At 37.0% G+C, this 12762-nt stretch overlaps 1 protein-coding gene across 2 annotated transcripts in view; it reads left to right on the forward strand.

Annotated features, from left to right (window-relative positions):
• NEDD1 (NEDD1 gamma-tubulin ring complex targeting factor) overlaps positions 1 to 12762 on the forward strand; it is a 43866-nt gene that overhangs the window by 19378 nt on the left and 11726 nt on the right. For both annotated transcript variants that reach the window (XM_043440549.1, XM_043440550.1), the window contains exons 6-10: positions 1950 to 2179; positions 5571 to 5772; positions 6154 to 6352; positions 9387 to 9515; positions 12195 to 12242. In XM_043440549.1, the coding sequence (XP_043296484.1) occupies positions 1950 to 2179; positions 5571 to 5772; positions 6154 to 6352; positions 9387 to 9515; positions 12195 to 12242 (808 nt within the window). The remainder of the gene's footprint in view (positions 1 to 1949; positions 2180 to 5570; positions 5773 to 6153; positions 6353 to 9386; positions 9516 to 12194; positions 12243 to 12762) is intronic.

Raw genomic sequence — 12762 nt, forward strand, 5'->3', positions numbered from 1 at the left:
CCAATTTCTAATAAGGAAAGCAGGTGTTCATCCATGGTTCAGTCATCAACCATATCTTTTGCACAAACAGTTGGGGCACAGTGAGCCACTCTTTATCAGTCAGTGAGCCACTGTCTTCAGTTAGGGTGGTGGGAACCCCCCAAAAATCCAAGTTTGAAGACTCCAGCCAAGGGCCAATCTTGAAAGCAGGACTTTGTAAGGATAAGCAGTCTTAGGCCTGCTTGTGCACACATCCACACACAAATGGAGGGATTTAGGGAGATTGAAAAACTGTGCCATGGTCGTAACCTCTATCTTCTCAGAGTCCTCCAGTTACAAGGACTTTGGGCAAGACAGAATTAGGTTCAGATTTCTGGCTTTGAAGAAGTTATTGCTGCAGTGGTATGAAGGGTAGATAGCAAACCACTGAGAATGGAAATAGGTGACAGATGATTGGTGCTTGCAAGAAGACAAGCGAGTGAAGAGGAGGGAGGAATGGAGTTGAAGGGATACCGTGTATATTAATATTTATGAGACTCTGTGTGTGTATAAAAGGCTTCCCTGTGGCTCAGCGGGACAGAATCCTGCTGCTAATGCAGGAGACAGGGCTTGATCCCTGATCCAGGAAGATCGCCTGGAGAAGGAAATGGCAACCCACTCCAGTATTCTTGCCTGAGAAATTCCATGGACAGAGGAGCCTGGTGGGCTACAGTCCATGTGGTTGCAGTCAGATACAACTTAGCGATTAAACAACAGCATAGTGATTATCTTACCTTAGGTGTCAGGTTGCAAATACTCCGTTTCCTTAGACAGACTATGTTATTCTTACATATTTTTTGTTGTTGTTGAGGGCTAATACTTACTATTTTGAAACATCTTAGAAGTAGAATATGAGTTTTTAATATGTAAAAGCTAGTGGAATCTAAATTTCAAATTTTAAGTCTTTTTTGAAGTGTGTTAGATTAGATAGAACAAACAAAAAGCCTTCAGGTTTGACTTTTGTTCTGTGGCAGTTTTATCTGGGACCTGTATGTGTAGCTGATAACTGCCAACTATGATTCATTCAATGATTCATTGCTTTCCTTGAGACTATAAATAAAAGTGTCTTGTGGCTAGTTTCCCAGTCTTGTGGCTTCTGCTTAATATTGATGTCTATACTTTTATTTTGCTTAAATGTAAAAAATCAGGTGATTGTGAAATATTTAATTCTCAACACAATAAATGATAGTATCAGCCAAGTTAGAAAGTAACATTTTAGTAAAAGTAGATAAAATTCATCCACTTTCAGTCTCAGAAGACCTGCTTACTCAAATTAGATCTTTGTTTATTCCTGTCCAGCAGAAACTGGAAAAAAATCTCCACTACCTCCAGAGAGGAGTGTTTTAGAGAAAGGCTAGCGTTGCCCTCAGGCCAATGCTTTTGAAAGAATGGTAGGCCATCCCCAGTCTAGCGTGTTGCCAATACCCCTTTCATATTTAGTTTATTTTTTATTGTGCTTCCACTGTTGAACTGCCAGCACATTGGATTCAAAGAAATATATTCAAATATCAAAAATATTTATTGGAAACAAATACAGACTATTATTACTTATTCTTTACCTGTGTTCCCTTGTACTTATTCATGATCTGTCTGTGACTGGGTCTTTTATTTAGGTGGAATGTTCTAATCCTGATGAATTAATATAGTTTACCTCAATATATTGTATTTTTCTTCTGTAAAAGAGGTGAGTGAGGTAACTCTACTCTGACATAATAAAATCATGAGTATTGTTCAGTTACTAGAATTAGGATCTTATAGCCCACTAAATGATATTATGGTTGTCCTGATTATGAAACCTGTTATGCCATAAACCAGAGAAGTTCTGAATTCCTTGTGAATAATATGGTTGGTATTTGCCCATTATTTATACCTTATATAAAATGTTCTTATGTATGCTTACAATTACATAAAATTTATTTTTATTTTCCTAGTCTGTTCGGCACTTGAAGTACTCCTTATTTAAGAAATCACTCCTGGGCAGTGTTTCAGATAATGGAATAGTAACTCTCTGGGATGTGCATAGTCAGAGTCCATACCATAACTTTGACAGTACACATAAAGCTCCGGCTTCAGGCATCTGTTTTTCTCCTGTCAATGAACTGCTATTTGTAACTGTGGGCTTGGATAAAAGAATCATTCTCTATGACACTTCAAGTAAGAAGTAAGTATAACATGCTCATTTCTTAATTTAGTAACAAATAATCATTTCACTAGTAGCCATATTTGTGATTTGCATAGACCTCTGATGAATGTTAAAAGGTCTAGAGATTACACATTTGCTGTCTAACAAGGTAAAATTTTCTCTCTTTCTTCCCATGTGCAGAAAAAACTTGATGAGATGTGGGTGTTCTTTATAGTACTTCCGGGTGATGAATGTTGAGGGGTAGCATGTTGACGATTTCACATCTTTATTTTAGCATGCATGCCATGTTATTCTCTTCAGAATGCAACTAAATTTGTATATTTTTAAAGCAACATGATTAATTTGCTTTAAAATTACTTCAGTGTCTAGAGCAGGGTTTCTAAGCCTTGGCATTTGGGGCTGGATAAGTCTTGGTTGTGGGGAGCTGTCTTGAGCATTGTGGGATATTCAGCCTGGCCCCTACTTACTATTAGATTGGTGCAAAAGTAATTGTGGTTTTACACTTGAAATTTGCCATTTGCCATTGAATATATTCCTAAATAAATGTGGCTATGTTACTGTTGCTGTGTCCAGTCGTTCAGTTGTGTCCGACTCTTTGCAACCCCATGGACTGTGGCACGCCAGTCTTCACTGTCCTTCACAATCTCCTGGAGCTTGCTCAAACTCATGTCCACTGAGTCTGTGATGCCATCCAGCCATCTCATCCTCTGTTGTCCTCTTCTCCTACCGCCTTCAGTCTTTACCAGCGTCAGCAGGTCGCCAAAGTTTTGGAGCTTATGTTATAGATCATTTTAATGCACATTTACCACTTTTTTTTTTTTGCTAATACTTATTACTTGCTGTTTTTTAAAAACCATTATTTATTTTTATTTATTTATTTATTTGACTTTGCTGGGTCTTCGTTGCAGCATGTGAGATCTAGTTCCCGGACCAGGGATTAAAACCCTGCCCCCTGCATTGGGAGCATGGTGTCTTAGCCACTAGACCACTGGGGACGTCCCTGCTGTTTATTTTATATTTATTTTAGACTATGGAAATGATGTTGGACTTTTTTGGGGGCTCAGGTGGTAAAGAATCTGCCTGCAATGCAGGAGACCTGGGTAATCCCTGGGTTGAGAGGGTCTCCTGGAGAAGGGAATGGCTACTCACTTCAGTATTCTTGCCTGGAGAATTCCATGGACTGAGGAGCCTGGTGGGCTACAGTCCATGGGGTTGCAAAGAATTGGACTTGACTGAGTGACTAACACTTTTACACTTTACATGGAAATGATGTTAGACAAAAAGCAAATTTGAGTTGATTTTCTTATTCAAGTTTAAAATGGGTCATAAAGCATCAGAGACGACTCACAACATCAGCAATGCATTTGGCTCAGGAACTGCTAACAAATATACAGAGCAGTGGTGGTTCAAGAAGTTTTGCAAAGGAGACGAGAGCCTTGAGGACTGAGGAGCGTAGTGGCCAGCCATCAGAAGTTGACAACGACCAGCTGAGAGCATCACTGACGCTGATCCTCTTACAGCTCCCTGAGAAGTTGCCAAAGAATTTAGTGTTGACTGTTCTATGATTGTTCAACATTTGAAGCAAATTGGAAAGGTGAAAAAGCTTGGTAAGTGGGTGCCTCATGAGCTGACCAAAAATTAAAAAAATCATTTTGAATCTTCGCTTACTCTATGCAACAGCAACAAACCATTTCTTGTTTGGATAATGATGTGCAATGAAAAGTGGATTTTACACAACAACCAGTGACGACCAGCTCAGTGATTGGACCAAGAGGAAGCTCCAAAGCATTTCCCAAAGCCAAACTTGCACCAAAAAAGGTCATGGTCACTATTTGGTGGTCCAAATCCACTACACCTTTCTGAATCCTAGGGAAACCATTACATCTGAGAAGTATGCTCAGCAAATCAATGAGATGCACTGAAAACCGCAATGCCTGCAGCCGGCATTGGTCAACGGATGGGCCCAGTTCTCCATGGCAGCACCCCACCACACGTCACACAACCAACGCTTCACAAGTTGAACAAATCGGGCTACAAAGTTTTGCCTCATCCGCCATATTCACCTGACCTCTCGCCTACTGACTACCACTTCTTCAATCATCTCGACAACTTTTTGCAGGGGAAATGCTTCCACAACCAGCAGGATGCAGAAATTGCTTTCCAAGAGTTCGTTGAATCCTGAAACATGGATTTTTATGCCCCAGGGATAAAGTTATTTGTTGTTGGCAAAATGTGTTGATTGTAATGGTTCCTATTTTAATTAAAAAAAGACGTGTTTGAGCCTAGTTATAATGATTTAAAAGTCACAGTCTGAAACCACAGTTATGCTGGCACCCACCTAATAGATGTTAATAATACTCCTCAAATTAGCAAAGGTAGCAAAATTACCCCCAGTTGAGAACCCCTAATATAGCGTTAAAGGGTATGTGATTCTCTGAGTAGCTAGGGCTGTTGTGCCTTCTTGTCCTTCTTAGGTTATAAATGTGCTTGGTTAGCTTAAACAAACAAACAAAAAAAGGCTTCAGGAGTGCTGGAGGTATATTCAAGACATCTACCAGTATCTGAAGATCATGTGGAGGGAAGTGGAAATGATGTGATACTACTACTAGGGAAGGACCTACTGTAAGCCCCCTTTTAAAGTTGACTGTTACCTATTTCACTCTTCTTTTTGTATTTTTTTCCTTATTCTTTGTTATTCTTTTATTTTGAGCTAATTTACTGAGAACCCTAACAGTAAGCCATTCCTCTCATATACCAGCAAGGAGCTCAGCTTAGCTTCCAGCAGTTAAGCCTCATGAGTTCTAGCTTTTGGGTTAAGAGATGCAGAACTAAGAGCAAAGTAGCAGCTGCTTCCTTGTCAGAGGTCACAGTCCTCTTGAGGCCCAAGCAGGTCCCTAAATGGAAGGAGATACTTACAGCCTGCTTAGCCCTGAGGTTGTGTGTTTATGTGTGTTATTTGCTCAGTCATGTCTGACTCTGTGTGACCCCAAGAACTATAGCCCACCAGGCTCCTCTGTCCATGGAATTCTCCAGGCAAGAATGCTGGAGTGGGTTGCCATTCCCTTCTCCAGAACCCTGAGGCTATAGAGCCCTTACTTGTGGAGTCATATTCACTGCCAAAATAATAATTACTCAAGAAATAGGTCCTGTTTCTAGAAAGTATAGAATGTATCTGTTAGATGTGAATAGAAAAATAGGATGGAGTGCTTAGCAGTTCCTTATATTAGAAATGTCTCTAGGTCTAATTCTAAACTTCTACTTTAAGCAGGTATTTGAGATGGGTATTCTAAGTAAATAACTTTGCTGAATTCCAAGTAACTTTGGTTTTTGTTTACAGTTATTTGTATGTTGTACAGGCTTAAATGAGTACATCCACATGTCTATATATACTTTGCTGTCCTTTCCAAAGGCTCGTGAAAACTTTAGTGGCTGATGCTCCTCTGACTGCAGTGGATTTCATGCCTGATGGAGCCACTTTGGCTATTGGATCCTCCCGTGGGAAAATATATCAATATGATTTAAGGATGCTGAAATCACCAATTAAAACCATCAGTGCACATAAGACATCTGTGCAGTGTATAGCATTTCAGTACTCCACTGTTCTTTCTAAGGTAAGATATTTTCTTTTCAGCATTTTTTGATTGTACTAAATAAATCTGGATCAGAGTATAGAAGTCATATGTTGTCAATTATACACAGTGTACTTTTGCTTCATAATCATTCATATCAAAGCATTTATAATAATTTTAGTATAAATCCTTTTGATACTTAGTTTTAAAACTTTATTTATTTGTTTGTACTTTTCATAATTCACCGTCTTTAAAACTATAAAAGGCTTTTATGGTTCAGAGGGACACTCACATTCATCAGCGAGCTTAAGATTTCTAAGGGGAAAAAAATATTTTTCAAATGAATAGGGAATTTATAAAATATTAATGTATAGTATGGAGCATTAGAAACCTGAGCTTTTTACATATTCCATTACATTTCAGTCAGGTTTGAATAAGGGCTGTTCAAATAAGCCCACAGCTGTGAACAAACGCACTGTTAATGTGAGCGCCGGCGGAGGAGGAGCCCAGAATCCTGGAGTGGTCAGAGAAGCAGCCACCACACCCCTTGCCACAGTTCTGCCCCAGCCCACGGCAGCCGCTGTGGGAAAGGGAACAGCAGGTGCTCCTCAAGACAAAGCAGGTAACTGTTGCTTATATATAGTCCTTGGAGTTCCCATCCTGTATCCTCCCCAAGTGAATGTCGTTATCACTTTTCTCAAGAACCTAGACTTTTAATTCACTTGAGGACTTGGGTAAAATTATTAGTAGATAGTGAAAATTGAAAAAGTGATAAGTTCCACTTTAGCTCTAACTTTTTAAAAAAAAAATTAATGAAAGACTCTTCACTTATTCTGTTTAGCTGAACTTCTGTTTTAAGAAATATTATCTTAAAAGCAGAATAATGCCCATTCAGAAGTACTGCTATGAACTAGATGACTTTTCACTGCATCTTTAGCTGAATCAATAGAGAATATGAAACTTTGATGCTTTCATTATGATTTGATCTCTTAGTTAAAAAAAAGCTATTAGTGGCTCTTTTACTTCATATTTCAAAATGGAAAGTAAATCAGGTGGTGAAATGAATATATTTAAGTGCTGAATAGTGCCTGGCACGAATTAAGCAGTAAATTTGTCATTTGTTAAATAAAAGGGAATGAAAATGTTGCAATTTTTAAATAATTTCTATTCTGATAATCTTATCAGTTCTTAAGTGAGAGTTCATTTAGACTTTGTAAAGGTATAATGTGGTGATAAGCTTCCCCATACTTCTTGTAGAAAATACTCTTCACCTACAATAAATAATTCCCTAAATCCCTGAAAGCCTTTTTGTTTTTATTTTAAGAAATTCTGCTATACTGTCAACTTTCAACATATTTTTTTAAAGTCTGCATGATATACCAGTATGTCCCCAAAGTACTCTTATCAGAATTGACCGTACTCATGTCTTTTTTGATTTTCAGGATAAGTACTTAACTTGAACACAAATACTTGGTGGTGCTTTTTCAATTTGTTATGAGTTTACTATTTCCAAGTATAAGAAAAACTTTAATTTGTTATTTTTAATAGTGTGGAATAGGTTTTTTAAACAAATAGTAAGTATATTCACTATAAATTATCTGTGAACATCTGTATCATCCTTACATAAAAATCATTATAAATTATATAGAAAATAATAAGTTTCTTATTTAAGAACTTGTAGGAATGAATACTATTGCTGTCTCTTTAAAAGAATAAATGTTGCATTAACTATATTATGAGAACTGGCATTTTTCAAAATTACTATTTTATTCATGATTTTCAAAAATTAAACAAAATAAAGATTTTTGTCATTTATTGTAATCTTGTTGAAGTCTCAGTGTCTTTCATTTAATTTTTAATAAGGAAGGTTATATGTAACAATGGCAGCACTAATTTGATGTTCTAGACTTGGGTCTACGGGGCATTATTTAATGATAATTCTTGGCTGATTAGCAGTTTCTGGCAAAATGAATGCTTACTGTGTACTCCCAAGGAATTAGAAGTTTGTTTTATTAATTTTAAGCTTATTAATTTTATTTTAAAAGAATCGCAGACTTACAGAAAAGTTTGAATAACACTGCAAAGAACTCTTGGGCTCTGGTATGTCCTTTAGCAGATTCACCGTTTTGTAAACTCTGCCACATTTGCTTCATCATCTTCCCTCTCTCAGCTCACACACACAGGTATACGTTTTTACTCTCCTCTGAAGCACTGAGAATATATTAGGCTTCGGTCTTAGGACTGTCACCCTCCTACCTGGATGACGCTAGGCAGTTTTCTAAACCACTCGTTAGTCTCATTTTTCTCTTCCATAGATAATATTTAACATTTAGAGTTATTGTGAAAATTATCAAAAGTGCCTGGTGGATGTAGGCACCCAATGAATTATAATGTTGTTAGTATTGTCATTACGATCATTATTGTTACTATTACTTTAAGCATCATGTAAAATAAGTTTAAAATTTGAAAAAAGTTCATATGGCTTTCTACTGAAGGTGTCCTAATTTAGTTATTGAAAACAACCTCTGCAGGCTTGTTGCTGTTGCTCTTTTTCAGTAGGAAACAGCCATTTAAGAAGTGAAAAATTATACTTTCACAGTATTTTCTAATGATACCAAGCTTCTATTTCATAAAGCTCCAGAGGCTAGAGTTACTCATTCAAACATGTTAAGGACCTAGAAAAAGGAGAGGAAATTTCCTCTGTATAACCATTTGTACTCTTGGTATAAACACCCTTCAGTGATGGTGATAAATGTTTGATCATATTTTAACTTTCTGTGAGCTTACTATTAGTTAGGTTTATTTCATTAACCAGGCTTGGACATTTTTTAACATTTTGAACAGAGCGAATCTTTGTTTTTATCTCAGGCTTTTTCAGGTTTCATTTGAGACCAAGATGGCAAATAAAACACCTTTAAAAACAAGGACAGAAATATGCTACCGATTCAAGTGCCAAACTTTCATCAAAGTTCTTGATTCTCTAGAACTCAGTCCTTGACCCAGAAATGAGCAAGAGGTTACTGAGCCTGCAGAATTCCTCTTAAAACGTCCCTGCCCTAAAGTCTTATTTAGAGAGAAAGCAAACTTTCTGCATAGCTGCGTGTCTCTATTATTAGTCTACTGTACTGTTCTTTATGAGTTTGGTTTCCTTCCTGTCCAGAAGCTGTCCTAAGATTAGTGAAGGCCTTTAAGGTCAGTAATGCTAAGAGCAGTGTGAGGTTCCCACTGTTAGTGAAGAAAAAGATAAAGAAGGGAAAAGAAGAGATCCATTCACTGCATGTTGGGAAAGGGAACTAACATTTGAATACTGCTGTGTATTTGGTGTTGTACTATCTGCCTTAGAGACATTTTTTAATCATTGTAAATGACCCTGAGTCAGTCACTAACAGTAAGCTGTGCTCAGTATACTTTGTGTAAGAAAAATACATAAAGTACTTAGAAAAGTTCTATCAAAATGGATTTAAAAAATGGTGTTATATAAATAAGTTAGTTGCTTTTGAGGAGCCCTTCATTCCATGAAAATGATGGTTAACTGAGCTATTATTTATTTGTGGTATTACCAATGATATAGGTAAGACATTAGTTTTTAGTTTCTAGCTTCTCATGATAAAGTTATTTACATATAATAACTTATTTTTATATCCAATTTCTATAAGGTCTGCCTCGAAGCATAAACACCGATACTTTATCAAAGGAAACGGAGAGTGGGAAAAATCAGGATTTCTCCAGCTTTGATGATTCTGGAAAAAGTAGTTTAGGTGACATGTTCTCACCTGTCAGAGATGGTAAGTCTGTTCACATCAGAGGATCATGTTCTCTTGCTCTGGTGGCCATAACGTTTTTATTCTGGCTAAAAGATGGGGATAATAGCTTCAGTCTCACGCTATTCATGACAGTTGCTGATTTTCTCAGTCCCTGAGGTGGTATCTTTCCCTTTGCCCTGAGATTTCAAATGTTATCTTTCTAAAATATATGCTAATAGTTTACACATGGGAACCAAGCAAATAGCTCTCAAGTTAGCATTTTTAATTTCCACTGAAGTTTCTTGCAGGAAATTCTGCCTCCACAGACAGTCTTTTACTTGTATTTATTTCTAAGAAAGTCTGCCCCAAATCTTGGATATTTTGATAGACAGAAAATATCTTCCTAACATTAAAAAAAAAAAAAATGTTCCTTTGATTATTAGTAACTGGTATTAAGGGTTTTCATGGAGAAATATGGCTGGGGGTTAGATTGCCTCATCTTTTACACTAACTGTGTATGAAAGTACCCTCAACACACACACACACACTCATTCACTCTCCATAGCTAGTAGGTGTTCACACACACACATACACACTCACTCACTCACTCCCTCTCTCCTCTCCCCACGTCACTAGTAGGCATTGCCATTGAAAAGAAATAAACCTAAAAAATGAAACAGAAAAACCTTTGCCAGTTTTTAAACAGAAACATTATGCATCATTGTTGTTCACTCTCTGTGAACTAGGCACATGGTTTGGCTGTACTTTTTTTGGTGCTAATGTTCATACTGTTTTCTTTAATGGGATAGTCTCACTACTAACAGCAGTTTTATCAACAGTATGGGGTAAATTTCTAGAGGACAATTTGGCAGACGTAAATATTCATACTTTTCGTCTTGTTAATTCCATTTCTATAAGTTTACCTTAAAAGATGTTCAGAGAAACCCTCAGAGATTTGTGTTTGCTGTTTATTTATAATAATAAAAAACAGGAGTGAATCTAAATGTCAGCAGCATCAGGGTGTTTAATTTATTATATCCACTCATGATCTTATAAAATTTAATTTTTTACTTTAACATTGTCTTTGAAAATTTTCTTCAACTAATTTCACAAGTGGAAAGGATAAATATATATGTAATGGTACAGGATTATTGAGTGTCTTCTACCTTACCCTGGCTTGAAAATGACTCCTTAAATTGCCCAAATTCCTACTTCTGTCTAATAAAAGAGGAAGGATTCCTTTCTTTCAGAATGAAGAGCGGTCATACTACATAGTTGAGGGGTAAGGAGAGGAAAGATGCGGGCAAAGCAGGTAGAAGTGGCTTGGGCTGGGGATCAGAAAGGTTTTGGAGTTTAGTACCCAACTGGGGATCTTTGTTTATGAGAATCACTGGAGTAATTTTTTATTTGAATTTAATTTTTTAATTGAAGGGGTTTTTTGGAAGTATTTGAGTTATAAATAAAATCTTCTTTAACGGTGTTTGATGGTAAAGTACAGGATATAAACTCCCTTTTAATTGCTTTTGCTATTTAAAAAAGATATGATTAGAATTTGAGCCATATGCCCTTCCATTTATTAGAGTTTGATATTAATAAGAAAAAATGTTGATACTATAGTACTGGTTTTCACTGTCAAGAGGTTTGAATTTTAATCTCTAAGAGTCAATACTACTTAGGTAAAAGGCTTCATCTTTTTGTGCCTCAGTTTCTTCATCTTTTTTTTTTTCTCTTCATCTTTTAAATAATACCTTTGCTTTTGTTAGGAAAAAATGAGTAACTTCTAAAAATGTGTGTTGTATGACTGCTGCAGCTGCTGCTGCTAAGTCGCCTCAGTCGTGTCCGACCCTGTGCGACCCCACAGACGGCAGCCCACCAGGCTCCCCCATCCTGGGATTCTCCAGGCAAGGACACTGGAGTGGGTTGCCATTTCCTTCTTTTTTTTTTTTTTTTTATTCCCCTCTCACTGTTTTACAGGCCATTTCCTTCTAGTATGAGTACTAGATGTAATACACACATGCAGACAGAGATATGAATGAATGGAGTTATAGATGAAAGTCCTACTCGTGTGATAATCATGTATGATAATTCATTGGCCATTTCAACTTCTGGGGAATTTTTAAGTGACCTTTCCCCATTTTTATGTTAATCCATTAAAATTGAGATAAGCAGTTTTTGGTTGTTAATTGATAAATGAATAATATTACAGTATTGAAATATTCTTAAACATATTCTGTCATTGAAAAGATGTTAATAAAACCTTAATTTTTAATTAACATTGTATTGTTTGCAAGATATTTTTACATTATTTCAGTTGATCCTTAAAACAGTTTTCTGAGGTGGTCGGGGCATTGTCCCCATTATATAAGTGTAGAAACTGAAGCATAGTTGTATTAAAGTCTTGTCCAAGGTTACAAAGCTCTGAAGTGATATAGGCAGACCTGGATTACAGGTCTTTGGAGCCTTCTCCAGTGCTTTTTCTAGTATACCTTGCTGTCTCATTAAATGACTCTATACCATAGAATTATCTTTTCATATTTGCTACCATGCATGAAGGTAAAAGAATGAAAAGAGAATTTTTAGGAGTACTAGCTTTACCTTCATTTAGATTTTTCTTCATAAAATCATTAGTCTCTGAACTCTTTAGGGAATGGATAGGAAGCCTAAATTGCCATGGCTTCTTTTGTATTTTTTTTTTAATTTTATTTTCTAATTTTATTATAGATGCTGTAGTTAACAAAGGAGGTGATGAGTCCATAGGCAAAGGAGATGGTAAGAACCATTGAGAAGTATTTTTTATCAGCCTTAAAAGTGATTTTGTGTTACCTACTTCTGTGTAACAAATTACCCCATCATTTTGAAGCTTAAAAGAATATTTATCATCTCATAATTGTGGATTAAGAATCCAAGCATGGCTTAGCTGGATGCCTTTGGCTTCAGGTATCTCATGATGCTTTAACTCAGGTGTCAACAGGACTGCTGTCATCTCAGAGTATGACTGGGCAAGGATCTGCTTCCAAATTCACTCATGTGGCTGTCGGCTAAAGATACCAGTCCTTCCTCACGTGGGCAGCTGGCAGCACAGCAGCTGACTTCACTCAGAGCTGGTGTGAGACGGAGAGGGCAGTCAGGATGGAAGCTAAGGACTTCCCTAGTGGTCCAGTGGTTCAGAATCTGCCTGCCAGTGCAGGCGTCACAGGCTCGATCCCTGGTCCAAGATGATTGCACATACCGCGGAGCATCTAAGCCCGTGCACCACAGCTACTGAAGCCCATGCCTTAGAGCCTGTCTG

Source organism: Cervus canadensis, chromosome 21, assembly GCF_019320065.1.
Source record: "Cervus canadensis isolate Bull #8, Minnesota chromosome 21, ASM1932006v1, whole genome shotgun sequence".
In the NCBI taxonomy this organism is placed as follows: Eukaryota; Metazoa; Chordata; class Mammalia; order Artiodactyla; family Cervidae; genus Cervus; species Cervus canadensis.